Source organism: Leptosomus discolor, chromosome 7 (assembly GCF_034619465.1).
Source record: "Leptosomus discolor isolate bLepDis1 chromosome 7, bLepDis1.hap2, whole genome shotgun sequence".
Classification (NCBI taxonomy): Eukaryota; Metazoa; Chordata; class Aves; order Leptosomiformes; family Leptosomidae; genus Leptosomus; species Leptosomus discolor.
Window position 1 is genome coordinate 6,501,879 of NC_141397.1, and position 27,339 is coordinate 6,529,217.

Below are 27,339 nucleotides of genomic sequence, written 5' to 3' on the forward strand. Positions count from 1 at the left end.
GTAATTCTCCCTTTTGCACAGCAGTTGTTTAAGCACATAAAGCTCTCTGTTACTCTAAGTTACTTGATCATAGATTATTTTTTTAATCCAGGAAAAGTCTATGTTACTTGTTAATAAAGCTACCATTCATAAAGCGACTTGATTTAAAACTCTTAACAATTTCATATTTAGCATTTTATAGTACGGAAATGCCATGATTTGATAGAGAAATAAAAAGCAGCCAATGTTATTTATTTATTTGGCTCACAACTCAGTATATTTCCATTTTTCATTTAGTGGTCAACACTGATGTATCTATGCATCACAGTCCAGTTGAAAACACAACTAGTTGATATTGCAATTTGGTACAGCAAACAGCTGCCGGCACTCAGAAACCAGGTTTTTATGTGGTGGCTTGCTGTTTTGCTTTAGAGTGAAGTGCGGTTCTATAGTGCTTGAGCAAGTGCATATGGAATTACAAAAGGTTGTGTTTGAAGGGTACGATGCCAGGTTGACTTGGCATCAGATTTGACTGAATGACGGGAAGTGCTGAGCAGGATTACAAACAATTGTTTGTTTTGTACCTCGTGTTCCTAGCTGACTAAAAGCTGCTAGTTATTTTTGGGCCTCAAGTAGCGTAAAATGTTTGGACGTTGAGGATTTTTAAACTGAATTCAGATTTATAACAAAAGATAAGCATATGATCATAAGGAACCCCTCTGTTTTTGCCAATTTAATCAATTTCCTTTTTAATACATTCAGCTAGCATTATGTAGATATTTATAGATATATTATAATTGTGCTCAGGCTTAAGCACAGACTGCAGCCTAAGTCTGGGAACTAATTCTCCTTCAGTTAGCCTGGACTGGTTGCTTCTCACTCAATACTGTGGTATGCCTCTAAACCACTGGTTTCCTCAGCTGTGTGCTTCCCAGGCACTCTTCCCAGTCCTGTCCTGTTCCTAGAGAAGTTTGCAAAATCCTGATTTTTTTCGATTCCAAATATCTGCTTCGGGGCCTTAATTCTGGATTATCTTTTAAAGTGCTCTTGCTGCACAGACATGTATGGTCTTGAGCTTAAAGAGAAAGAAAAGGATTTCATGCACAGCATGTTCTGCACATCACTCCGTGGTGTTGATGAGATCCAGTGTGAGCTTCATGAGGGTTACATGTTCTAACCCCTGTAGTGTTAACTGGTAGATTTGCTCCAGGCATTGTGGATGCTTTGTGAGACTCTGCCTTCTTACAGTAAGTCACTTCTTCAAAATCCTGGCACTAAAACCTCTCTGCATCCTGTCTGCCTGGGAAAGTGCAGCAGTATTACTTTCACAAACGTAGGAGGCTGGGGCTTGAAGCCCATTCCCTCCTGTTTTGGGTCCTGTTCCGCTCCTTTTGTGAGCTACAGACTGTGTTGCTTCTTCCACCAAAACCTTGTTCACTTTTACCCATTTTGCTAGTGAAGTTGACAGACACTTGAGAGAACCCAGATAAGACACCTGCATTCAAATTCCAGCTCTGTATTTACCAAAAGAATAACACTGAGTTGCTCCAGTGATAGAAATGCTGGAGGGCATGCCTACCAGTGCCAAGGATGCCAACAGAAAGCCTCGCACTGCCTATTGGATAGTCAGTAGGCACTCCTCTGCCAGAAGATTTATCTGAGTTGGAGGACTTAATCGGAGCCCTTCAAGAAACCTGCTACTGATGATTAAAGTCTTTCCCTACATCACCTCCAAGAAGTTACCCACAGCCTGGTTAATCTCCATGAAAGAATCAGCTGAACAAACACACGCAGGGCCTTTAAGGCACTACTCTGTGCTGGCAAGCAGCTCTTGCAGTCATCTCTTCTGACGGTAGCCAAGTGTTCATACCAGTTTTCTTTTGGCCTTACAAGCATTCTTGTTGGATTTATATGGCCTTAGGTTGCAAGACCTCTTGGTGAGCCATCAGCAATCTCGTTTGACTCCAGTTGAATCCCTTGAATTGATAGGTGATTAAATTGTTGTGGCTTTTGGTCATGATTTGTTTTCCTTTGGGATTGATTCACCATTGCACAAACCACCTAGCCTATCTATAAGTTTTTCCAGCTGTCCAAGAGAGAATTGTGTTCCAGAGAATGTAATGTGGTGTATGATTAAGTGACATGTTACTAGCTGGCACCTTTCTCAGTAGTAGCTGGTCTTGCAGGAATAAAGTTGTGGCAATAGAAAAGGAACACAACTATTGGGATTGTTTGGAGCAAAAAAGAAGGTATTTTAGTGGCTTGTTTGATGATACTTGTGAAGCACAAATATTGATATATGCAGTATATTAACAATTTTGAGGAGACCTCGAGTAATGTTAATGCACGGATTCTCAAGGTTGTCAGAGTTGGCATTTTTGAAAGATGAGCTGGGATTTGTAAGCTCTTTCTTTGATGCCTTTTCTTAATCACCATTGCTTCTTCAGAGAGCATTTAACCCGTTTCAGCACCTCTTTGAGAAGCACTGCCTCAGAAGTGTTGAAAATTCTCACTGGCAATTAAAAGTAAATACTCTGCAGCAGTAGCAAGTAAGGAAGTAAGTTTGTTTTTCATAGAATCATAGAATGGTTTGTGTTGGAAGGGACCTCAAAGATCGTCTAGTTCCAACTCCCCTACCACAACAGGGACACCTCCCACTAGACCAGGTTGCTCAAGGCTCCATCCAGCCTGCCTTTGAGCACTGCCAGGGATGGGGTATCCACAACTTCCTTAGGCAACCTGTTCCAGTGTCCCACCACCCTCAGGGTGAAGAACTTCTTTCTTGTATCTAGTCTAAACCTGCCCTATCCCAGCTTCCAACCGTTACCCCTCATCCTGTCACTACATGCCCTTGCAAAAAGCCCCTCTTCACCTTTCCTATAGCCCCCTTTCAGCACTGGAAGGACGCTATAAGGTCTCCTCGGAGCCTTCTCTTTTTCCAGGCTGAACAACCCCAACTCTCTGTCTTTCTTCATAGGAAAGGTGTTCCAACCCTCTGACCATCTTGGTAGCCCTCCTCTGGACTCGCTCCAACAGCTCCACGTCTGTGGTGGGGACCCCAGAGCTGGGGGCAGCATTCCAGGTGGGGTCTCACAAGGGCAGAGTAGAGGGGCAGAATCACCTCCCTCGGCCTGCTGGCCACACATCTTTTGATGCAGCCCAGGATACAGTTGGCTTTTGGGGCTGCAAGCGCACACTGTTGGCTCATGTTCACCCTGTCATCTTTTGTCTGTTGAGAACCAACCATATCACAAGTGTCAGAATTTTTTATTTTCCAATATTGAAGTTGGGTCGTGACTATCTTGGACTACAAGTATCTGAGTTTCTGTACCTATGGGATCAACTCATAATGGTGGCTTTGGCCAATGCACAGTGCTGCAGATGGCTGTAATTTCAGATTATCCCTTTTCATACACACTATCAGCTAGGGCTCTTTTTCCTCCATACCTTGAAGTTTGTTCAGCAAACTTTGACCTTACATAGCTTTTTTTTTTTTCCTTAAAAGAACTGCTATCTCCTGATTTTTATCTGAAAAGCTGGATAACTCAGCATTCTTGTTGGATTTATATGGCCTTAGGTTGCAAGACCTCTTGGTGAGCCATCAGCAATCTCGTTTGACTCCAGTTGAATCCCTTGAATTGATAGGTGATTAAATTGTTGTGGCTTTTGGTCATGATTTGTTTTCCTTTGGGATTGATTCACCATTGCACAAACCACCTAGCCTATCTATAAGTTTTTCCAGCTGTCCAGGAGAGAATTGTGTTCCAGAGAATATAATGTGGTGTATGATTAAGTGACATGCTCTCCCTGACTTCATCTCCAAGTCTGGAAGGTCAATATTGGTTCTTTCTTAAAATCTGTATTCTTCTTTAGTCTGTGCATGACAATCAGTTCTCTTGGAGCTTATGGATTGTTTTCTAAATTGCAGAGAACGTAGCACTCTAAAGTAGCATTTTACACTGTTTTTTCTTAATTTTCTGCATATATGAATTCCTAGGGAATGACCAGTTTGTGGGGTTTTATGTGTATTATAAACAAGATGACTTTGCTAAATTTGCTGTGAGCAGAAATGCTTTGGTGTATCTCTATATGTAGTCTCATGCAGAACATATGTATTCTATGAGGAGTTTATTGATTTACCTTCTGTTTTTACTTTACATTCCAAATGTTTGTCTATTTTCTAACTGCCACTTAGCAGCAAATGCCTGTCCTGAAGTGGCAGAAGAATACCATGTTGTTAGCTTAGTTGTCAGTCATGTTTTTGAGTCTCTTTTTTTTTTTTTTTTTTAATATGAACAAATAAACAAAACCCACAAAACACAAGTGTTCCAGGTTTCTCTGGAGAGGTAACTATGGTGTTTTCTTGATCAGCACAGCCCAGAAATATTTTCATGATTTAGTAGGGGTTTTTTGCATCCATTAGAGAAAGTACTCACACTGATTTATTGTGGTGGTTCCCTAAAGATGCTTCTCTTTATTTATTGCTGTAGCTTTCACCTGGAAAGGAATAGTTTCACAATTTGATACCATTTACTGAGCTTTTGAATATTTTGTTCCTACACTTTCTATGCCTTTTGCAGATCCTGCTGCAGCAGAAACGTGGCTGTGCTCTCTGCTCAGAACTCTGCTCTCGGCAACTGATTCAGAATCTAGATTGTTGATGAACACAGTGAATAAATGAAAAAAAAAAAACCAATCAAACAAAAACCCAAAACAAAACACCACTTAAAAAAAAACCCCTACATGCAGTTTTCAAAGACCATAGCCTGTAAAACATAATCCCATCAGAAGAACTGATACTTAACCTAGTGTTATAATCAGTATAGGTTCTAAGGATGTTTCCAGTTTACATTGTTCATGCTCAGGTCATGACCTAGCGCTTTGTTTATGAGACGGAAGGTGATTTGTTATAGATAGCCTTCACTAGGTGTTCTTCTAAAAATAATCCTTATAAATAATCCTTTCCTGTAGGAGATAATGGCTTTTCACAGCCAGCAACCTATTATAACCCAGACCAACTTCCTCCAGAGAATTCTTCCTTTATGGAAAGGAATTTCATCTGCAGGTTACGATGCCTCCTGGATAATTCATCTGGGTTCCTGGTGAGTATGGAGTTATGTCAAAACTTCCACATATGCTTGCAAGTTGGAAATCTGCATTATCCTTACAGTATGTACAGCAACTTACTTTATTTGTTAAGTCTCCATAGATATCTGACCTGCTTGAACCAGTCTGTTTCAGTTAGTGATGCTAAATGTGTCCCCTTCAACATGTTGTTCCAACGGGTACAAGTTCCCTCATTTCTCACAGCTCAGTTTCCTCAGTGAAATACGAATCAGCATCTGCTTTCGTAAAGTACTGTGTGATTTGCGGGTAAAAAAACATTACAGAGATTATTTTCTGTTGGGTGTCTTGAGATGCAATAAGTCATAATAAGTAACGGAACATAGTTTTCCCTTACTTGGAAAAGTCTGTGCTTGCCCTTTTTTATCCATTTTTTTGTTTGTTGATGCTGTAGATTTTAAAAGAAATACGGGTTTATCATCCTTTCAAATAGAATTGTTTATATAGGATTTTGCAATTGTACACATTTGCATACTTTATACTAGTGACTGACAGAAAACCAAGAGAAATAATGTTACATTAATTGTATGTATGTATAATGCCATGTTCGTTAGAGTATTAGGAGATCCAACTGGCATTTGCCATTATATGTTCGGGGTGTTTGGTTTTTTTTTTTTGTTTTTTTTTTTTTTTTTGCAAAACAACCTTCCCATTAATTCTTTTTTCCAGTGAGTTTATTAGTAGATCTCAAGGTGACACGCTCAGGACTGTAACAGTATTCTGTACTTGTTAGCTAACTTTTGTGTATGCCGTGCTAGAAAGCTTGAAACTGATGGGTCTTAGGAAAAAAATAAATAATAAAAAAAGTTCAGATCATAACAAAAATACCTTACTGTTAAATACCTCCAACATATAACAATTACTGTTCTCCTCATCCCAAGGCTATGAATTTTCAAGGACGGTTAAAGTTTCTCCATGGACAAAACAAGAAAGGGAAGGATGGTGCTACATTGTCCCCTCAGCTCGCTCTGTTCGCCGTAGCTACTCCCCTGCAGCCACCATCTATCCTTGAGATACGAACCAAAAACTTCATCTTCAGAACTAAACACAAACTGGATTTCACACCTACTGGCTGTGATGCAAAGTAGGTGTAAATTATTCTGCATAATGGTCTAATAATTTGCTGATGAGAGAGGTTTCAAGTATGTGTTTGAAATATAAAACTGGCTTCTGTTTCAGTCAATACTGATGATTGTTTAGGAATTGTTAGGACTTTTGTCTTCAGCCATGCTAGTAAGTAAAGAGAAATGGGGTTGTCATAGTGTGTTTCCTTGAAAGGGTGTATTGCTTTCTGACTCTCAATCATAACCCACATGCCCACCAAACCTCCCCACCCCACCCCCCGCCCAAAACCCAAAAACAAAACTAAAAAAAAAACCACAAAAGGCAGAATACTAATTGACTAGGGAAGAAGAAAAGTTTAATGTTTAAATCTGTTTGAAATTTGGTTTTGATAGAACTGACAGAACAAGTGTTTCATTTTGTTCTACGTGCATGTTTTTTCCTTCAGTTCAAATAACATTTCCACTGTCTTTTACATTTATTTACTTCAAAATAAACAAATGAAGTCCTTTTTTATGCTATGACTTTTGCCCATTTCCAAACCATTCTTTTCCTTACATAAAAACTGGAAACACTATTGCATTACTAGATCAAGGTAACGTAACTATGCATCAACACGGCAAGAAGACCGTTAAGATGATGCTTTATCAAAAGAAAAGCCTCTGGCCTCCTTCCTTTCTTTTCCCCTCTCTTGTTTTTGACTGATAATGCTTTCAGCTTTCAGACTAATTTTCAGTGGAATCTCCCATATGGATTTCCATGCCTACTTATTAGGATAATGTGGAGTCAAATTACTCTGAGTTCTGTCTAATGATAAACCAAGATATTTTTTGTGTTCTGTAAGCTGATTATGCCTAAAAATTAACATTTTGTTAACACAGGCTTTTCTTTCCTCTGTTTGATTTTTTTTTTTTTCATTATGCTTCACTTGAAACCTTCAATTTTTGTCATGTTTTACACTTTTGCATATATTATTCCTCATCCCTACTTTTTCCTCCCCCCCCCTCACCTTACCTTTGAATCTTGGTCTATCAGGTATTTCATAGTGGTCACACCAATGCTGTTAAGTTCTTCATCTCCCTGACCTCTAGTAAAGTACTCTAATTTTAGCTGTTGGGGTCAAACATGACTCTATTGCCAGTACTCTTGTGGTGCATATCTTAGAAAGCTTAAATGCAGGCGCAGGGATCCCAAACCACTCAATAGCAAAAGGGTGTAGTTCTGAGGTATGCCCTGTTTTGAATTTTAAGCTACTGAAAATACTAATTTAGGGAAGAAGTTTTAGATAACTAACGTTAAGCCCCTACTTAACTCCACATGCAAGCACCTGTAGATAAGTGCTATGAAATAGGGCTAAGCAAACAGTGTCTTTCACTGCAACAAATGGGAGCTGCCTGCTCTAATTATCTTCAAAAGTATGGAACTGAAAGTCCAGCTGGACTGTAGACACAATCTTTTTTTAATGATAATTTTATCAAGCTGTTCCTAGTCACTGAAGGCAACTTGGGGGACTAGTAAAAAATTTTATGATTTGTTGACTGTAGTTTTTATTAGAACTGTCATGCTTCCGCATAGTATTGATATTGCAACAAAAAGTAGTTAGCACTTGCGTCTGAAATGTTCTAGCCGTGATTAACTTCCTTGGTATTCGTTCTGTGAGCTGGTTCGTCAGCAGTGTTGCAATTTCTTGTTTTTACCTTCCAGAGGAAAGCTTGTCCTGGGATACACCGAAGCAGAGCTGTGCATGAGAGGAACAGGATACCAGTTTATTCATGCAGCTGATATGCTTTATTGTGCCGAAAATCATGTCCGAAGTAAGCTTCGTTCCGTAAGAAAGGCTTAAGAGTCAAAGCATGGAGTATATTCATACTGAAAAAATAAGATGAAGTACTCTTTTTTTCTTTTTCTTTTTTTTTTTTTTAAAAAAAAGGTGGTCATTAGCAAAAAGAATACTAATCATTTCACATGATCTTTCCCTCCCTATAAAAACTTACACTGGATGAAGAAATATTTAGCGTTCCTATCTAGACCTGTTTAGATTATATATCCCAGCTTCTGTCACATCTTGCTCTTCTCACTTCTTTCTCTGCTCAACCCAACTTCTGCTATTTCAACAACTTCCTTTGGGCAAAGGGACTATTTCAAAGTTAGCTTTCCTGTTAGGAAGGTAAATAAAGCATTTTCTTTTGATACCAGTGTAAGATTTTTTAACAGAAATTAATCTCTGATTTAGCACGTTAGTGTCCTGTACATTTCAGGTTTTGATTCGTGGCAGCTTGGTTGGATTTGAGTAACAACTTAAGGAGAGAATTAGAATGTTTTAAGCTGAGGAGATAAGTGTCAGCTATTTGATATGTAACTATTTAGTGGGCTTCTTTCTTTACTTTTTTGTTAGCTGCAACACATTTGCCTTTGGAAGTTACAGAAACATCTTCAGGATATTTTGTTACCGCTGCTTTTCTACAGACTTAGCTTGAAAAGTTGTTTTTTCTTTTGTTCCCTTAGATACCTATGTTAAGCAGGCTTTCTGTTTCAGGTGTAGCTCAGACACTGTTGCCTATCAGTGGTTTTGTTTGGTAAAGAGTAAGAAAGAAAACATTTCCAGAATAGAATGCCGTGAAACTTCAGTTTGAAACTTTGTTTTAAAACTGGTTTTGCTCCATCTCTGATGCTAAGATAAAAAAGAAGTCTTGTAGAAAAGCTTATTTTTGGTTAGGATACTTAAACTTTCCTAATATTTTGTTATTTAACTTTTCTGTCTAGAAATGAAGTGTTTCAGCAATGTACAACAGAAATGTAGTATGTTTATAAGCATTGCGAGAGAAGTGAGAGTGGGAGTGAAAAATAATGGATTTTGAAGTACCTCTGCGTTAATGAGTCAAAATGTGAAAGAACTGGATTTGGTGCTAATGTGTTTTCTTAATTAATAGTCCCTCTTCAGATGTAGAAGAAGCTTGGGCTTTTGTCATTTAGATGTTCTACTATTTATTAATTTCTGCTATTGCAGAAATGATGGTGAAGCTCCATACAGGATGTGGCCTTACAATTTCTTGGAGTTTTGGCTTTTATTTTACCAGCAAATGAAAGTAGACATCTCTTAAGTGTTTGATCATCCTAGTTTGCTAGGAATACATTAGTGCCACCCAGAAATGGGTGATTGAGGACACGAGACTTGTAAAATTGCTCTGCAAATGGGATTACATTCATGACATGCCAGATTTTGCTATTTTTGTTCACTGGACAGTAAACAGTATGCTTACTCTTTAACCCTAGTGATGAAGACAGGTGAGAGTGGAATGACTGTATTTAGGCTTCTAACCAAAGAAAATCGATGGGCCTGGGTACAGGCAAATGCACGTCTTGTCTACAAAAACGGAAGACCAGATTACATCATTGCCACGCAAAGACCTCTTACGTAAGTCTTCATCGCATAAAGCAGTACACTTCAAAAACTGACAACTTTTGGGCTTGTTTATATTCAGAAAGCAATTCTTTCTTTTTAAATAAACCCCCTTTAAATCCGGAACTCCAAAAAGAAAACCTTTTTCAGTTTGCTAACAAACGTTGAAACAAATTCTAATATTTCAGTACTTAGGTGGCATAGTTAGTTATGTGTAAAACTTCAGACATTTTGATTTCATGTAAAGAATAAGAGCAGCGGTGCAAGCACCAAGTTATTCCATCCAACGTATTTTTAATTCAGTATCCCCATTAGCAAAAAAAAAAAAAAGAAATCCAGCTGCAGTTGGGTAGAGGAAACAACAGATAACATGAGGAAATTAAGTTCTTTCTGGTGCTGAACTAAATTCTACATAATATGGAATTCAGCATTATTATACAGGTTAAATAGTTTTTGTGAAGGAGTGAGTAAAAGGGAGAAAGGGGTACTTCAGTATGGAGGTATTCATTTACTTGCTATGCCAAGAAAAACATCATGTATAGAACAAACCCCACTTATTTTCATTTCAGCTCATAATGCACAGAAAATGGTGTATGTTATCTAGATTTAATTACAAATGTAATATATAAAGGTGGTATTACAGTCACAAGCTCCTTATTTCATAATCTGCCTCTTGGTTTAACTCAGCCAAGTTGAGCTGGAATAGCTAGGAATTTGAAAAATGCCTACAAATAGAATAGTTCATTTTTAAAATTTTCATTCCAGGGCACAGAAAGATTACAGTAACTGTTCAGTGCTGCAGTATTGTGCCATATATCTGATTTATTTTCAGAGATGAAGAAGGGGCAGAACATCTACGGAAGCGTAACATGAAGCTGCCCTTCATGTTCGCCACTGGTGAGGCTGTGTTATATGAGGTATCCTTCCCGATGTCGAGCCTTATGGAGCCCTCTCAGCTGAAGAATAAGAGCACGGCAGGAAAAGGAGCCAAAGCAACGCTACACAATGATTCCGTGGATCCAAACTCCCTCCTAGGTGCCATGTTAAGGCAAGATGAGTCTGTGTATCTCTGCCCTCCGGCGTCACATAAACTTTCCTTTGAGCGGAACTTGTTTGCGGACAGCAGGGATGATCTGGGTGGTGTTGTCGGCAGTGGCTGGACGGATAATCTCCTGCCTGCTGGAAATCACAACGTTCTCAAACGGGAGCTGATGGAGTGTTCCCAGGATAGTACTGTTCCGCTTCCTGAAGACAGTGCAGCACTCTTCCAAGATAGCAAAACCAGCGATCTGTACAGCATCATGAAAAATCTGGGTATTGACTTTGAAGATCTAAAGTGTATTCAGCAGGACGAGGAGTTTTTTAAAACTGAATTATCGGGTGTGGATGATATTGGGGACATCGACATAACTGATGAAATCCTGACTTATGTTCAGGATTCCTTAAATAAGACCGACTTCTTATATTCAGGCTGTAACCAGCAGCAGCCCCTGGTCCAGAATGAAGGCTGCTTGGTACAGCAAGAGTTAGAACCACACCAGCTTCACCAGCACCAGAAACAGCTCGTGGAGCAGCAGCAGCAGCAGCAGCAGCTCTGCCAAAAGATGAAGCATATGCAAGTCAATGGGATGTTCACAAATTGGAGCTCTGACGCCAGCATGCCCCTTAGCTGCTCCCAGCAGCAGCCCCAGCAATACGTATTCCCTGGCATGCATGCCACTACATCCGAGCTCCCTTACAAATCAGAAGTAAACGCTTCCCCTTATGCGTGTCGGCAAGACTTTCTTCCTTACAAGCAACCCACAGCGGTGATGCCACAGCTTTCTAATTTTGCTCAAATGGATTTCCCTGTAGCAGGTTTTGACCGATCGACCTATTCCGCTTCTTCCAACTTGGAGGATTTTCTCAGTTGCTTGCAGCAAGTCCCTGAAAATCATGAGTGTGGGATAAACTCTGAGTCGGTTATGCTAACTCCTCAAACGTGCTATGCAGGGGCTGTTTCCATGTACCAGTGCACGCAAGAAGCGCAGCCCGGCTGCGTGGATCAAATGCAGTATGATCCTGTGATGGCAAGTCAGCAAACCTTGTCGAACAAGGTAAGGTAAACAGCATTGCTGCGTTGCTTGCATTTTGGATCGTGTTTTCATTGCTACCAGGATGCAAAGTTTGTCCTAGTTGAATCACTGCGTTCAAAACCGATGGGTCAGCAGGGTGTGAATGTCCTTGCTTTATTTGCTCATTAGATTGGAGAGAGTTGCCATTGGGTCAAGTTTTTCCATACACATATCCACAGCCTGGTAGCTGTCTTTGGCAGTATTAAAGCAAGAGTAAGTGAACTAGTCTGTGGCACCTACCAGTAATTTTCCTAGTAGGAGTGAAGAAAAAAGCAGATTGGTCAAAATCTTGGAATTTGCTTATATACGTTTTTTACAGGACTGGAACGATGTCAGTAGTATTGTCTGGCACATTCATTTTGAGGAAATACCTTGTAAGGATCCAGAAAAATAGCTTGTTTTTAGAATGTTATTGTTCTCTAGCTACTTGGATTCTTTGATTTCAGGATTGCTTAAAGTATCAGATTATAATATCACATAAATAGCATGAAATATTATGAACTGTTGCATTTCTACACACAGTGATTCTGTGAACGTATTTTTATATGTTGCCATAAGGGAAAGTCAGCTTGGTCCTCCAGCTGCTAAATTGTGTGCTGAAGACAAAAGAGCAGGGAAAAGTTAATTCACAGTGATAAGTTGGACCTTTTTTCACATTGTGCTAAGGAGGATGCACAATAAAATCCATAGAAGAGAGGGCCTGGCTGTATCACAGACTACAGTTTTAAGCCTAAGTTTCTTCACAGGTAATATTAATTTAGAAATTAAAAAAAATCAGTTACTAAGGCAGTTTCTGGTTCTGAATAACTTTTGTTGAAGTACTGTAAATTGTACCATTTATTTCTGTTAATGCTGCTCAAGTACAGAGCCACAATTCTTTTTTTTACCTCAGTGAGTTAATGTTCTAAAGTACATGCACAAGCATTTACAGAATTAAAGTATTAATTGGCATTTAACCTACACAAGACAGAGGTGAAGAATGCAAGTAGAACATACCCGGTAGTTTGGTATGCTTAATACAAGCACGAAAAATATCCTTTTTAAAACTGCTTCCCTAGTGGAAAAAATATAACTGCAGAATTGCAGAAATTTAGCTAAAATGTGGGACAGTTCAGCAAGATGAATAGCTTCTGCCTGAGTGCCCAGGGGCTGAAATAGCTTGAAGTGACTTGGACAAACCGTAGTGCACAAGCTTTGCTGTATGTTGCCTGGCTGTGGTCAGTGTTATTAGTCCGTCCTGCTGCTTGATAATAGGGTTGCGAAGCAGTTCCAGGGTCATCCAAGTTCGCCCCTATAATAGTATAGAATCGTTCTTTTCACAAAATCTATACTGGTGTGATGCATCACTTTCGAACAGCCCATGCACAAGCAGTCCCATTTCTTTCTTTTTAATAGTTGGTTTCAAATACATTTATTTTGTAGATTATTTTGTTGCTGTGCTACTTCAATCATTTTGTTATGCCCCCTTTTTGTTACTGACTTCCTTACTTTTTCATCTCATCTGTTTGTAAAAAGTTTAACGACTGATGGCTAAGCATCTCTGAATGCAATAAATGAATACGACTATTCGTATTTACCAGAGTTCTGTGCCACAATAATAATATTGCTTTTAGCGTTGAAAAATGAACAAAGGCCACTTTGTGAGAAGTTATCCTCACTTAAGTTGTTCAGAGGCAAATTCAGCCCCCCTTGTTCTGCTATACCTATGGTGTGTGGGCCTGGGTGGAGCCTGGTGCAGAGCTGATGTTACCCTTGTGCACGTCAGCTCCTGTTTACCGCTGAAGAGAACCGCTGAACATTTGTCCAAATGAGCTTAAAAGAGGAGCACGCTTCGGGATGAGATAAGGGAGGATTATTCCCCCAACCCCTTTTGTAAGAGTGATCCTAGTTAACCAACTGGGTGCAGTGGGGGGTGGGAGGAGACGGCGTGTTCCTAAACCAAATAGCATTGACTTTTGCAGCCCATAATGCTATATATGTTCACAGGAAAATAAACATCTCTTGTACCAGACTGTACTCAGTCTTGACTTCTAGTCACATCTGCCAATTAGTGTTTTTAGATTGAGGGCAAAGTAAAGCTCTGTGTAAACCAAAGTTATGCTGAGAAACATTTTGGTGTAGAAACATTTTTTTTTACCTAGAAATGTCATTGCTCCAGAGGAAGATAACCCTATATTTATATATGCTTATATTACAGAGATTGTGTTTAGTTTTTGGTCAGAAAAGTTAAGAACTTTAAGATGCATGAGCCCATGGGAATTAGTAAAAGTCAGAAGCATAGCTGCTGCACTTGAAGTAATCTTGTAAAATATCACCTATGCCAAAGCCATGATGGCAAATAATACACATTTCTTTATTGTAAATAAGGAGAATGTATCACTGCTTATGATAATAAAGTTAAGGTTTGATTTTATGACAGTTGGTAACTTTAGTAATGATGTGACTAAGCAGATAGGATACTACTGTCTGAGCCTATGTTCACACGGCTGGACCAAAGTAGGGCAGTCTTTGTGGCTGGATTTAGCACACTGACCTCCCTGCCAGTGGCTGGAGTCTGGAGAGAGGACAGACGTTGCCACACAAGCCGTGGTTGCTATCCTTTCCTCAGCCTTCTAACTCCCATCGATTTCTGCGTGGAAAGACTAGGGGATTAGAAAGCCAGAAGGGTCTATTGTGGTCATCGGCCTTGACCTTCTGCCTAACTTGTAATTGTGGTAGGATCATAGCCAGTGTAGTCTAAAACCACTTTCAGTGATGGAGAAGGGCAGAAGAGCCTTAGATAATTTGATTGCTTGTTTAAGGTCAATATTCCTTTATTAAGCAGGAGAAACCTCGCTAAATTCTAATTCTGTTCAGAACTTGCTTAGAAATTTTAACAAGTGTGCTCATCTTGTTAATGAAGAATATTGAAATAATCTGCTTCTGTCAGAAGTAATCCTAGTTTACAATACTGTAGCTGTCTAAAAGTACAGCAACTTTGATTAAAAATATCATTCACATGGCTATAGGCTTGTTGTTAAAAATTTAGAACTGCACAGTTACGCAAATTTCAATGTTTGCGTAGAAGGCAAAAAAAAGTTTCTAAAACCCAGCGTATTTCAATAGATGAATGAATGAATGTATAATAATGTGTGTTCTTAAGGACAAACTTTGATTGAATCAGTACTTACAATACAAGCCACTCCCAAAGAGATAAGGGAAACGTTTAAAATACCTTGTGTTTTCTTTGCATCACTGAAGGGAGTATTTTGTAGATAAAATGACTTTTCCATACCATGACAGGAAGCATTACATCAGATGATTAAGATAATCGTAGGAACAATTATGTCGAGGCTGATGAAAGCCATTCGTTGCTCTGACTTGGCGTTGTCAATACGAAGGCTGTTTGTCAAAAAAGCCCACCCGACGGCAGCTCGGCCTGTGGGCCGCCCGCGGGACACTTCGGCTCACTGACAGGACTGCATGTGCGTTCCTGGAAGAGCTGTGAAGTCTGGATCCCATTGCAGACATGGAAATATGTAAATAGGTTGCTTTTAAAATGGAACAGCTGGATGTGGAAATTAGGAGCGCTGTGTCAGACTGTGCTTTCTACAGATGGAAACTTGCATTATGCTTTAGATATTAGCGGTATTTCTTAGCCAGAAGTAGGACTCTGACAGACTTCAGCAGGGGTAGGTTTCACTGACGATTCAGACACTACTTTAATGCAAATTAACTCCACATCATTCATCATGGAAAAAAAAAAAAGTTTTAAAGCTATTAATTGTATTTTAAGATTGTTTCATCCAGTCTTTAGGAGGATTTTTAAAAACTTACAAATGAATTGGTTTCCCATACTAACCATTTGTATTGTCTGTTTTCCTGCCAGTTCCAAAACGGTTTCAATGGAGGAAATGTAAATGAAGCATATCCCTCTCAGTTAGATGTGATCAGCAATGCACAGACTGCCACACATCTTCAGCCTCTTCATCATCCGACAGAACCCAGATCCTTCTCAGATTTGGCATCTAGTGGATTTATGTGATTCAGGTCTAGAGCTCCATCTGTGATTTTGTCTGGGCGTCGGGCTGCTCTGAGGAAAAGCTTGATAAGTCTGTCTTTGAGCATCGGACTGTAACAGCTAAATTACATTTTGAGAATGAGGTTGGTTGCACTATTTACTGGTGGATATGTAATCCAAGACCTGGCTTTTTAGAGTGACAGGTGGAATTAAAATTTCTGACTGAAAGTATGCATGTCCTGTTTTCCATCAGATTGACCGTGTCATTGCAGTATGGATTACGTATGTGCTACAGACTATGTCGTGCTATACAACATAAGATAAGGCAAATGGTTTTGTTATTTAGAAATTAATTGGGCACTTTACAAATAGTATCAATGGCACAAGGAAGATGATTTCACACGTGGATTATTTCCAGACTTTATTTTTAAAAAAAACTATTAAAAAGCTCTGAATTCATGAGACTCAAAAGCACTTAATTTTAATGCATAGTAAGCTCTTTAATCACTTATTTTATATTTAAATCCTTTTGTTTTAAGTCTCCATTTCTAGCACTTTAATAGAAGGCTTAATACAAGGGTATGATATGCAACTTCAGGTTTTCTATGAAGCAGACCCCTTGCATTCCTCTTTTTCTTGTCAACCTCAAGTGCCTCACAGTTTAGCTACCTTGTTTCTGATGGGAGCTCATTTTAGCAAAACTCACTATAAATGTCATCCGTATTATGTGAACTTTTATCTAACATCTGCAGTGCTACTGGCTGTATTTCCCCCCCCCCCCCCCCCCCCAAGATAATTTGTTTAGAGAATGATTTCTTTATCTGTGGATTTGTTACACTATTATCAGGAGTTATTAGTGTTCTGAATTTAGTTCAGCTAAAGAGTATTGCTTTATTCTATACTGCTTTTCTGCTTTCTTCAGGTAATACAGGGTATATTAAAAAGCAGATTTTGCTGAGGGGGAGGAGCAGATCCTCAGGATTAGTTTTAGATTATTAATGCTGAAAAACATGTGCCTTATCTTGTGTTAAAACGCTCATAATGCTCTTTAGAAATAATACAAGGCTGCTCTATGCAAATATTTTCATTAAAATGGATATTGAAAAGGATTGCATTTTAAATAAGGGGGAAAGGAGTCTCAATAGTGATTGGTATTGACGTTTACTTTGACGGCAGTTTTCAATGTTCATAACGGGGAAAGGGTCGGGTTTGGTTTAAACTTTATCCCTAGCAAATTGCACTGCAAAGTACAGAGAGGTTATTCTTTTTATGTGTGTGTGTTGATCCATTTGAAAAGCTTTGTGCAAAATATGAAACTGGGAAAAGAAAAAAGTCATTAGAGAGATTCTCCTTGTAATAGAGTTGGGGTTTTTTTGGTTTTTGTGTTTTTTTTTTTTTTCAGGAAAAAAACCCCCACATCCACGAAAACCTTCTGGGTTTTTGTTTTGTTTTTATCTGAGAGGATTGTTAGAATTGCAGACACCAATGTTTGGTGCAAAATAATAATCTATGTGAAAAATACAGAAATGTGTATATGTTCAAAATATTCCATACTCTTGTGTGTTGTATAGTTCATATATCATAAAATGTCTTTGTAAAATATTTTAAAACAGTTAATTTTAAAGTGTTACATCATTGTATGTTAAGAACAGTTTTAGTACATTTGTTATATATAATATAAAATGGCAATTTAGCCAGTTTGCTTAAAACAGGCAAAAGAAAATTGGCTCCCTCCAGATGGTTGTTAATATTGTTTAATACATGGACAATCACCTAAAATTGGAATCCTTTCGTAGCTGAAACATGCTTTCTTTGAAGAGCAGCACGTTTTCTTCCATTCTGTATGCTATGATATGCTAGGCCAAACTTCTAATTCAGTTACAACTTTTCAGATTAATAACTTCAGCATTTCTTTTAAGTGAAATTACGATATATGAAAGGGACATTAAGGAATAATCTACTAATTCAGGAAAAGCCCATAAAGATATTGTGGGTTGTATTACAAGGTTGCTTTTTTTTTTTTTAAGGTTTCAGATTTTGTTTTCAGCACAAGACATCAGTTACAGTTTTAATTAATATCATTTGAATTAATTTGTGATTCTGTCACTTTTTCATTGAAGGTCTTGTTTTAAACCAATATCTGAAACGTCTTCCATATCTAGCTAGTGTATCATGTTTGCATTTGAACTTGAAAATTAGAGAAATGCTGTAAAACCGGAAGGTTCAAAGGGATAATGTATATTTCACATCTTACAAACCAGTATATATCCTGTTTATGAATTTAGTTAAACCAAATACATGTTGTCCTATCACTAAGTGCCAAGGATGCAGTACTACAACTGTGCTGTCCTACTTACTGTAAACAAATTAGTTGTTTATATGCATATCAGTGTATTTTGTGCATTATCTTATGCGTACAACATTGACTGTATTAGTGCACTCTTGATCTGCACCAAACTGTACCTACAGTGCACAGGTGTTTCTGAATTTGATCTCTATTAGCCCTTCAGGTCTGTTGTAAGTAAGATTATAACCCAGTGTTAGTCAGTATTACTATCCATTTTTGTACAAATTTTCTTAGCTTGTTTTTCTTTCCAGTTCTTAGCTCTCCTCTGCTATGCCTGCACATACCATGCAATACACCTCTTGCATTAAGGTATGATTTTGTAGCGCTCTTACTCGTCTCCAGTAAAGTTTGTAAGACATAATATATGGTAATAAAATAATCACTTGAATGTAGCTGAAATGTATGTTCTTTTACTGCAAAAATGTTTGATTTCAGCAGTATACAAAAAAATACGTTATCGTACAGTTACTGATATCTCTTGAGAGCTCGTCATCTAATAGTTTACAAAATTATTGTTATTTACATCACTGTGGACTTTGCACTTCTCTGAATATTAGATGCAAATACAATGTATATAACTTAAAGTGGTGAACAAATGTGTATTTGTCCATGGAATTAGTATTTTATACTTGCATGAAAATAAGTTTATAAATAAACTTTGTAAATAGCAAGCCACAATTAGCAGTTGGAAGGCTTCTATATTCATTGCTTAGTGACAGTAAATTCACAGTTGGACAGTATGGAGGCAGGAATAGATTTCTGTGCAGGTGCTGCTAAAATAAGAAGCATTTTCTGTTTTGAGATTTGTAGCTGGCCATTGGTAACCTATTTATTGTTAATTGCTCGTTCATAACTACTGATCTGAAGTTAGGAAAACAATTCTTTTAGTTTATTTCTAATTACTGATATTACTGTTTCCTGTGTGCTATATTGGCTTGGCATGCTAATCTTTTAAAATCAGTTACATTCAGTTGTAATGCTGAATCAAGTGTTTCACTGTAATCCCCTATGCAGTTTACCAAACTTAGAGTAGTTCTTTGGTTTAGTCACATGATGGACAAGAATGCAATTGGTTTCAACTACACTATTATCTTGTAGTGTATTAAGACACGTCTTATCCAGAATCAGTACTAGGCTATGAACTCTGTACGTAGGTCCTCTTGTTTACTGTTCTTGCACAGCACAAAAAGACAAGCCGGGATACAAGAGTAATTCAACAAGGCTGCAAATCTATTAAGTAACATCTGGAAATAATCAGGCAATAGTATAAGCAACACAGGCCATCCTGTTTTTGTAGCCCGTTGCGTTTGTTCAAAGGACACCCTCAAGCCACACACCAACCTGTTCCCAGCAGTGTAAGACCTCACTGTCCAGTTCTGTTTGAAGGAGGGAGGTACTTTCTTCTGGACTAAGCCATTTGCTTTCCTTAAGGAATTCCACTTCCATTTCTAATTCAACATGACAGTTACAGCCCTGGGAGTACCTAACCTGCAGTAGGCCGCTGCGTCATAAGCTCAGGCAGTTTGTTGGTGGAAGACATCGTCTTACTCAAGGCTCGGTCTGAGGGAGGCTTTCCCAAAGAGCTCTTTTGGAGATGCATTTTCCTAGTGAAGAACCATGTTTCCCACTCACACACTTAAACTAAGAGCTGTTTTGGTCACCTGAGAACTGGCTTATTAAATTAGGTTAAAGTCATTATCTAGAATAAAAGCCTGATTCCGCTTCTAATATTTTTATTCTGTGCATTGGTTAAGTTGGCAAATTATCTTCCTGCCTTCTTCCCTCTCTGCCTAGGCATCCTTCCTGGCAAGCTGACACTTCTAGTGCTAAATCACTAATAGGAGACCAAAACAACTTTAGACATCCAGAATACAGATTAATAGCTAAAACTAATACTGGAACTCCACCCATTGTATTCTCTGCATAATGTGAACATTTAATGATTTCCAGCATGGGCCACCGTTCACTTTTCCCACTTTCCTCCAGTGAGTAACATTTGCTTTGATTTCTTACCAGGGAATCTGAGCCAGCTCTCCAGAAAAACATTCATTCTTCCTCTCAAGCAAGTTGTGGTGCATCGATTTTTGTGGTGAACCCACATTTTATAAATTCTCTTATCTCTTGAAGTTGATCTTCCTGACAAGTAAAAAAGGTCCATATACTAGTAAGGCATCAGCAGCTAAGTGCAAAACTTTCAAAGATTCAACCAAAGATGTGATCGGTCTATGGGATAATGAGGTTTTTTCTTTATAACCTAACCTTTCTAGCTGAGGTCTGGTAGGCAATGTTATTAGCATTAAACAAAGCTATATAAAATTTAGTTTCCAAAGCAGCCAGTCTTTGAAAAAGGGAAAGGTTCCTCAACATAAAAGTTACTGTGATTTTTTTTTTTTTATGATTTATGCTGAAGCCAACAGGCTCTTATATTTCTTGAGTCCAGCCTGACTGCAAAAAAAGTATAAGTAATATTGAGAAATTATTAACTTGAACAGATTTTATTTTACACTCTTCTGAAGGTTGTGTGTGATCATAACTGACTGTCTGAAATGCACACAAATAAGTTTGATAAGTTTCATTGTTAAAAAAAATAAATATAAAACCAGAAGAGGAAGCCTGAGGGATATGAGGACTAATTAGAATCCTTCATACTGCGTAATAATAATAATACTCAATGTAACAATTCCTCCTGTATTTACAGAATGACAAGGGAAAAGAGAAAAAGTTTTGATCAGATTTTCCCCTTTTTACTGACTATGGACATGAAGACTTTCCTCAACATGGAGTAGTAGGCATCTGTTGGTGGGCGATACGAGCCACGGGAACTTGGCTTCTTGCTAATAAAACTAGGAGCTGAATTAGAAGAAACTATTGCGTTTGGTTTGTGACACTAGTCAGTGAAGTTTTGAGAGGGAAGTGCAAGAAGAGAAAGGATGGTCTCACACTTAATGTACTTGAAAGATGTCTCAGGGTATTTGCATTCTTTTCTGATTTCTGAATCCTCGTCCATACTTCTTTAAAGAGCAAAATTGCAACCTTCGGAGCCTCTACTCAGCTGCCAACTATTGATTCTTCCATAACCACTCAGATCCTGGCAACACTGAGCTACTTGGCTACCAAGCCCTCAAGAAGTTGCATACCAGGTGTTTCCTGCATCTCTGTGGGGCCCGAACCAGTAAGTGGTTTCGCAACATACTGAACAAATTCGTCCAACAGAAAGCAGCCAGAAGGTCTTCTGTCAAAATGAACTAATGGCCAAGCAAAACACACAAGTTAGCTCCATCCTCTACCTTGTTTGGAGTTAGGATGTGAATGAAAATCAAGGTCTCTAAAGTGGTTCGTAGGATATCCTGAAATGAAACAAACCCTCCTCTTAAATTGTTCCACTTGGAACAAATATTTTGTGAATAACTGAGAAAGTGGGAGAGCAAGGGCTATATCTGTTAGTTTAGGAGCTAGGACATGCACTCGGACAACTGGATTCTTCAGTAGGAGGTGCTGGGTGTTCAGGGCAGTCTGTGGCCCAGTAATTAGGGCACTCGTTCTGCTCTTCATCAGCATCTTCTTCATTCATTTGAGGGGAGAAGTGTCATCAATCCTGGACGACGATTTAAATGTAAAAGCCCCAAAATAAAATTAAAAAAATAAATAAAAAAACTAAAAAACCCACCCCCTTGTCCTGACCTTCATACTCGGTTTTTACATCTGCAGTAGATGAAGGATCTCTGTAGCTGATCACTGTGGGTGGTCTTATCAGAGAAGTTACTCCCTTTGATTTTTAGCTGTCTATGCTGCCATATATGTGGTTTTTTTAAAGCACGTATGTTCTCATCAACATTATAGTCATCAGCGTCTCCGAGGCTTGTTTCTACAGAAGCTACAACTAGCTCTTCCACATTATAAATGGAACTGTAGAGAAGAGGAGAATGACTTTCTACCAGTAGAACTTCAAATACAACGCTAAGAGCTGGTCAGGGCTTCACAGTAGTGCTGACCGTTATAGAAAATAGTCCTTTGCTTGCAGAAGTCCCTAAAATTACTGGACAAGATGGTATAGCATGTGTGAGTCCATGGTGGGTGGTGGTAGCATTGCTGTGTAACATGCACATGCACGCACCCAGAGCAGCCTGTGATCATGAAGGCACATGATCATGTGCCAAAGAATGTTTTAATTACACTGGCATCTAATCAAACCTTGAAAGGCTAATAAGAGCCTGTGACACCTCATTCAATATAAAGAAGGATCTGCATTAAACTTCAGACCTAGACTTATAATCAGCACATAAACTTTTATGTACTTAGCTTTATGGCTCAAGTCTACTTTCAGTTCTTAATAAAATAAATCAAAGGAAATTTTCAGGCGAAGAAAAGTTTTGCTAACTTAGTGCTTTGATTTTAATATTGCTAGGTAAAACAACAATGGCAGGAACTTCAGACCAAGGATATTATTGTTAAGCAGCAGAAATATGGAAATGATCAGTTAAAAGAATGTAGATAAACCTCTTTAACATGCTTCTAAACTCTTGCTTTTCCCCTCAGATATACCTGTGCGAAGTCACAGTCACCAACTTTGTTCTATTCCCTCCTTGTTTTGCAGACATCTAAAACCGGCATTTAAAATGTTTCCTGCTACAGATGAGAAAGCTACAGATTTTCTAATTCAGCTGTGACTGCAAAACTTGTGGAAGTTCAGAGTGCTTTGAAGTCAGCGTGACAGTTGCTCTCTAATGATAAAATTTGTACAAAAGCAAAATGTGGCGAAGATCCAGATCTGAGTGGATGCACCACTGGAACGTTTTTCATTGCTTTTATTTATTTTTAGAAGTAGGGTACCTGTGTATTAAAGGACACACTTGCCTGCCTTCTCTCAGGAGTCATATAATCCTCAGATAAAACCTGCTCCAGTAGATGCCAGCAGAATAAAATCCATTTAAGCTTATCATTTAGGTGCTATCGCTGTGGTTTGCAGCCTCTGCTGCTTCCTAGTGAAGACAGCCGCGTAGCTTCTGCAGAAAGGGCCGAAGTATAGTATGGAGAGTCTGTTCAAATCGCTTGGGCAGGTAGCTCCGAGATGGCAAAGGCAGACCATGAGTTTACGTAGCCTGTGGGAGTCTGTGTATCAAGCACGGTTACTTCAGGGCTGGACCAGTTGCCCATTTCCTCAGGAACAAGGTAGCCAGGTTCCTGCTGCCATGCTGCGCAATAGCTGAAGTCACTAACAGGACATGCAAAGGACAAACATGGCTCAGAATTGATTCCAAGGCTCTTAATTCCTTTATAAGCGCTGCGGGGAGATCCATATTGCTAAGTACTGCTCACACCACGGGGCCCAGAGGCAACTGTAAGCTCCTAGACCAGACTTGTCTGGGACAATTGTGGAAAAACTGGTGACTCCCTTTTATGCAATAGCCTCATGGTTCTAGTACAACCCTTCTCCCGGGGCTTGACTGGCAGCAGGAAGGACTGCGTTCAAATGCAAAGCATCACAGCAAGCACGCCAGTTGAGCTTGCACCCAGGAACTTGGACTAGCTGATCTGAATGACTTGATGCTCAAAATGAGCTGACTTCCCTGCTTGCAAACAGGGATCACTCAACAGTTGTTATTTAAACAGTGGGGGAAGAAAATTCCAACAAGTTGGGTAAACAGGATGATTTATAACTCCTGATGCCTAAAGCAAATACCAAACTATTTTAGAGTCTGTTTTCCTCTGATGTGGCAACCGTTGGGTCAACTCTTGTCCACTTTGCAGTATTACTTAAGTAGCAGCCCTCAATTGATAAAACCTGTTGGGTAACATGACCCAGTTTGAACAGCTGCTAAGCTGCTGGTGTGATCTGCTTTTTGTAGCTTTGCCACGCTTCTTTGCAACTTAGAATCGTAGAATCATTAAGGTTGGAAAAGACCTCTAAGATCATCAAGTCCAACTTCTCACTGCTCTCCGTGCCTTGCTCTGCCAGCCACTCTCTTTACCGTGGCACGTTGGTGAGTGGTGCCTGCTCCGGCAACTCAGAGCGGGTAGCACTGAAAATAGCACAGAGATCTGATGTGATTGTGTGTGTCAGCTTAAACAGCTTTTCCTACTTTGAAGCATACGGGAATTTTTGCATAATAGTCCTTTATGAAACTTTAGTGGAGGGGTTGATTTTTTTTTTTTAGGCCTTGGCCATCAGTCTCAGTCTTACAGACCCTGTCTTGGGTCTGTCCCTCGTCATCGCCGTTCCTCCTCTGCCCCCTGCATGCTGGGAACAGGGACCTCGCCCCAGTGCCAGACTCAAGTTCAGCGCTCCCATTGCCAGTCGCTCTGAGTCATGTCTCCCCTCCAAGCAGTCTTTCTCAACTTTTTGGCCCGTCAGTCTTCATGTGGACCTGAGTCAATTGTTCTGCCCGGGAGGAACCAAGCTGCTGCCAGCAGTGAGAGGTAGGTAGCAATTCCCTGGCTAAGATAAACATACCCAGCCAGGTATTACAGCCCACTCATGTTCCCTCGTCACTCCCCACGTTAAGGGAATAGAACCTCTACATACTTCTTCCACCCATTGCCTCTTTGAAGCCTTTTATAACTTTCTAGTTGTAACCCAAAATTTGAGAAGCGCTACTTTAAAAATAGCATGCAACAAATGATGAAGGACCTCCTTCCATCCCTCAAGAGCCAGTATTTGACCTCTCATTTACCATACTATATTTTTAGTAGTATAATTTCAGATACAATTATCTACACTCAGCTTCTTAAATTATGCATGAAATGCTTTTTCAGAGCCACATTAACAACTAGCTGCTCAGCTTGCTGGAATTAGAAACCAGATATGTTGTTTTATTTACAATATAAAATCAGACTGTGGTTTTGGTGTAGATTGCTATAATAAAGAGGAAAGGTCCCTTTGGTGTTCTTTAATTTATGACACACTGTAAAATGTCCAGGCACATTTTGCCTAGTAGCAGAAGGGGGAAAAATAGTAACTCTTGGCTGGAGATTAAAAACGTCTCACCCACCGTGCATATATTTTGAGATCCTGCGCATTTGGGAGCAAATCAGCTACTTATCTGCTTCTGGGATCATACTTATTTGTAACCACAGTGCAGGCTCTGTGGCTTTTAAGATTCTATTTTTTTTTTGTTAGTCTTCCTAAATAAAATCATTTATATCAGATGAATGCCAGTACAGTGCCATTGAGATCAAATTAAAGAGATCTTTAGGCTAACATTTTTGGCCTTGCAGGATAAATTGCATCCTGTTCTGATTTTTCTGATTCCTAATGTCTCAAAACAGCTTTTTAGGCACATTAGAAACTTAAAAAAGTCAACTGCTGTGAATTGCAGCTATATTGTTCTCATTACCCTGCTCATGTAAAGTCTTCTAACTGTTCTGCTGGAGTTATTTCCTGGGAAGCTGCATAAACAAGCTATGACCTATGGCTTTCTATACCTTGTGATCAGACTCTTTAATCTCTGCTTATCAGTCAGGAACCTTCAAGATTGCTATTTCACAGCAAAGCCTTTAGTAGAAGTACATCACCTGGTTAATCAACTGCATCAGTAAACAGAAATATTACTAGTGAATCACAGAATGATGCAAAGACCTCTTACATCATCTCTCTCCTCTCACCGACAGAACAGGATTCCTCGTGGTATAAAAGCTTCATCTGTCTGACTAGGGCAACTGTGGTGAAAATCTCATTCGCTCAAGAGCACTGTCAGCCTGTACAAGCTCTCTCTGGGAGAAAGATTTACCTTTATTCATCCTATCTTTTCCTGCTCTTCATTTCTTCCTACTAGTCTCTTTATGTAGGTATCCCAAGATACTGCCTCCTGGACAGCCACACAATAAAATATTTCTTGACAATCACCCTCAGTCACTTTGTAGCTGAACGGTATGTATTCAGGAACTGGTATTTCCATACAATGCGCAATAAAATCGGTAAAAGTAAAAGACCGATCCAGCAGAAGTAGCAGGTGACCAGATACTATTTTTTTTCTTGAAAAGAAAGCAAGTTCTTCAACGAAAATTGATCTTTTCCCTTGTAATACAAGACCATTTTTATTACTGTCTTTCCAAAATACATTTGTTTTAGCAAGCTGGAGTTTTTTGAGTGTTTTTGTGTTGTTTTTTTCTGAAACCGAATACAGCCCGTTATGTCACTGCTGGACAAAGAGACATTAGTTAAATAAATTGTTCATGGTATTCAAGACATACATACATGGGAAAATATCTTGCCTCCTCCTTTATACAAGGAAATTCCTTGTGCATGCCAGGTTTGTATTGGTTTGGTTTTGCTGAATGTGATATTGAAAACCCATGTCCAACGTCCTATCCGGTGTCTCTTTCTCCATCACTAAGAATTCTTTCTTTTCTTCGCAGTGTGAAGGCAGTGACAGTCTGCATTTCCCAAACAATACAGATAAAAAGGAAAGGGAGAACCGTTCTGACAGAAGAGACAGGGAGCTCTTAGATAAAATTGCGAAAGATAGACCAAAATATTAAGGAAGATTTGGGGAGTAACAGGAGATCCAGTGATGGTCCCCTGGGAGTTAGTTAGAGGTGCCGTGGTGTAGGGCACTCAGACCCAGTCTGAGCTAGCTTGCACTCTGTGAACAATCTATATGGCTTAATGGATTTCTCCCATCTTTTATTCATGACTCTGCTTAGTCCATGACTGGGGCCTTTCATTCTATGGGAAAAACCTGTGTGCACAGCCCAAGAGTGGATAGTTGCCTCTGTGTGTTTTAAAGGGCTCATAGTTGCCTGCCAAATTGCTTTTCTTTTTAGTTTCTTGTATTTTCGAAAATCGTACCAAACCTTTGGAAGTGACTTACCCAAACATTTCAAAATCCATCCAGAAGAATTGGAAAGGGAAGGTGTTTACTCCCTAGCTGACAGCCTTCAGGTGCATATCTCAGCCTGCAGCAGGTCTTCTCTGCTATCATCAAGATGCTCTTGTAGCAGCTGAACGCACATCGTCCTTTGCTCATGATAGCTGAGATTCTTCACAAAAATTACATTAAAATCCTATATTTGCCACTTCTAAATATTTCTGGCAGTGCTTTGTGGAATCCTTTTGGCCTGTGGGAAAAACAAACAAACAAGCAAACAAACAGATAGGTATAGTTTACCCACTGACTCTGTCTTCCCCTCCCGTTCCTGCGGGGTCTGTACCCTCATGGTTCTTCTTTACCTGGAGGCCCAGTCACAGTGGATTTAGTTCAGCCTGCAAAGTAAGAAAATTAGCTTGTTTAAAGCTGACAGGTGAGTTTAGAGTGGCCTACCTTACTTAGAAACTGCGCGCCTCAGGAAAGAGATCACTTCTGCCTATCCATGT

The 27,339-nt window shown here is 39.2% G+C and overlaps 1 protein-coding gene across 1 annotated transcript in view; it reads left to right on the forward strand.

The window, feature by feature from the left end:
• AHR (aryl hydrocarbon receptor) overlaps positions 1 to 15,703 on the forward strand; it is a 62,071-nt gene extending 46,368 nt beyond the window's left edge. The window contains exons 6-11 of the mRNA XM_086468132.1: positions 4,951 to 5,081; positions 5,985 to 6,187; positions 7,870 to 7,979; positions 9,439 to 9,580; positions 10,398 to 11,661; positions 15,548 to 15,703. Coding sequence (XP_086324258.1) covers positions 4,951 to 5,081; positions 5,985 to 6,187; positions 7,870 to 7,979; positions 9,439 to 9,580; positions 10,398 to 11,661; positions 15,548 to 15,703 — 2,006 coding nt within the window. The remainder of the gene's footprint in view (positions 1 to 4,950; positions 5,082 to 5,984; positions 6,188 to 7,869; positions 7,980 to 9,438; positions 9,581 to 10,397; positions 11,662 to 15,547) is intronic.
• The last annotated feature ends 11,636 nt before the right edge of the window (positions 15,704 to 27,339 follow it).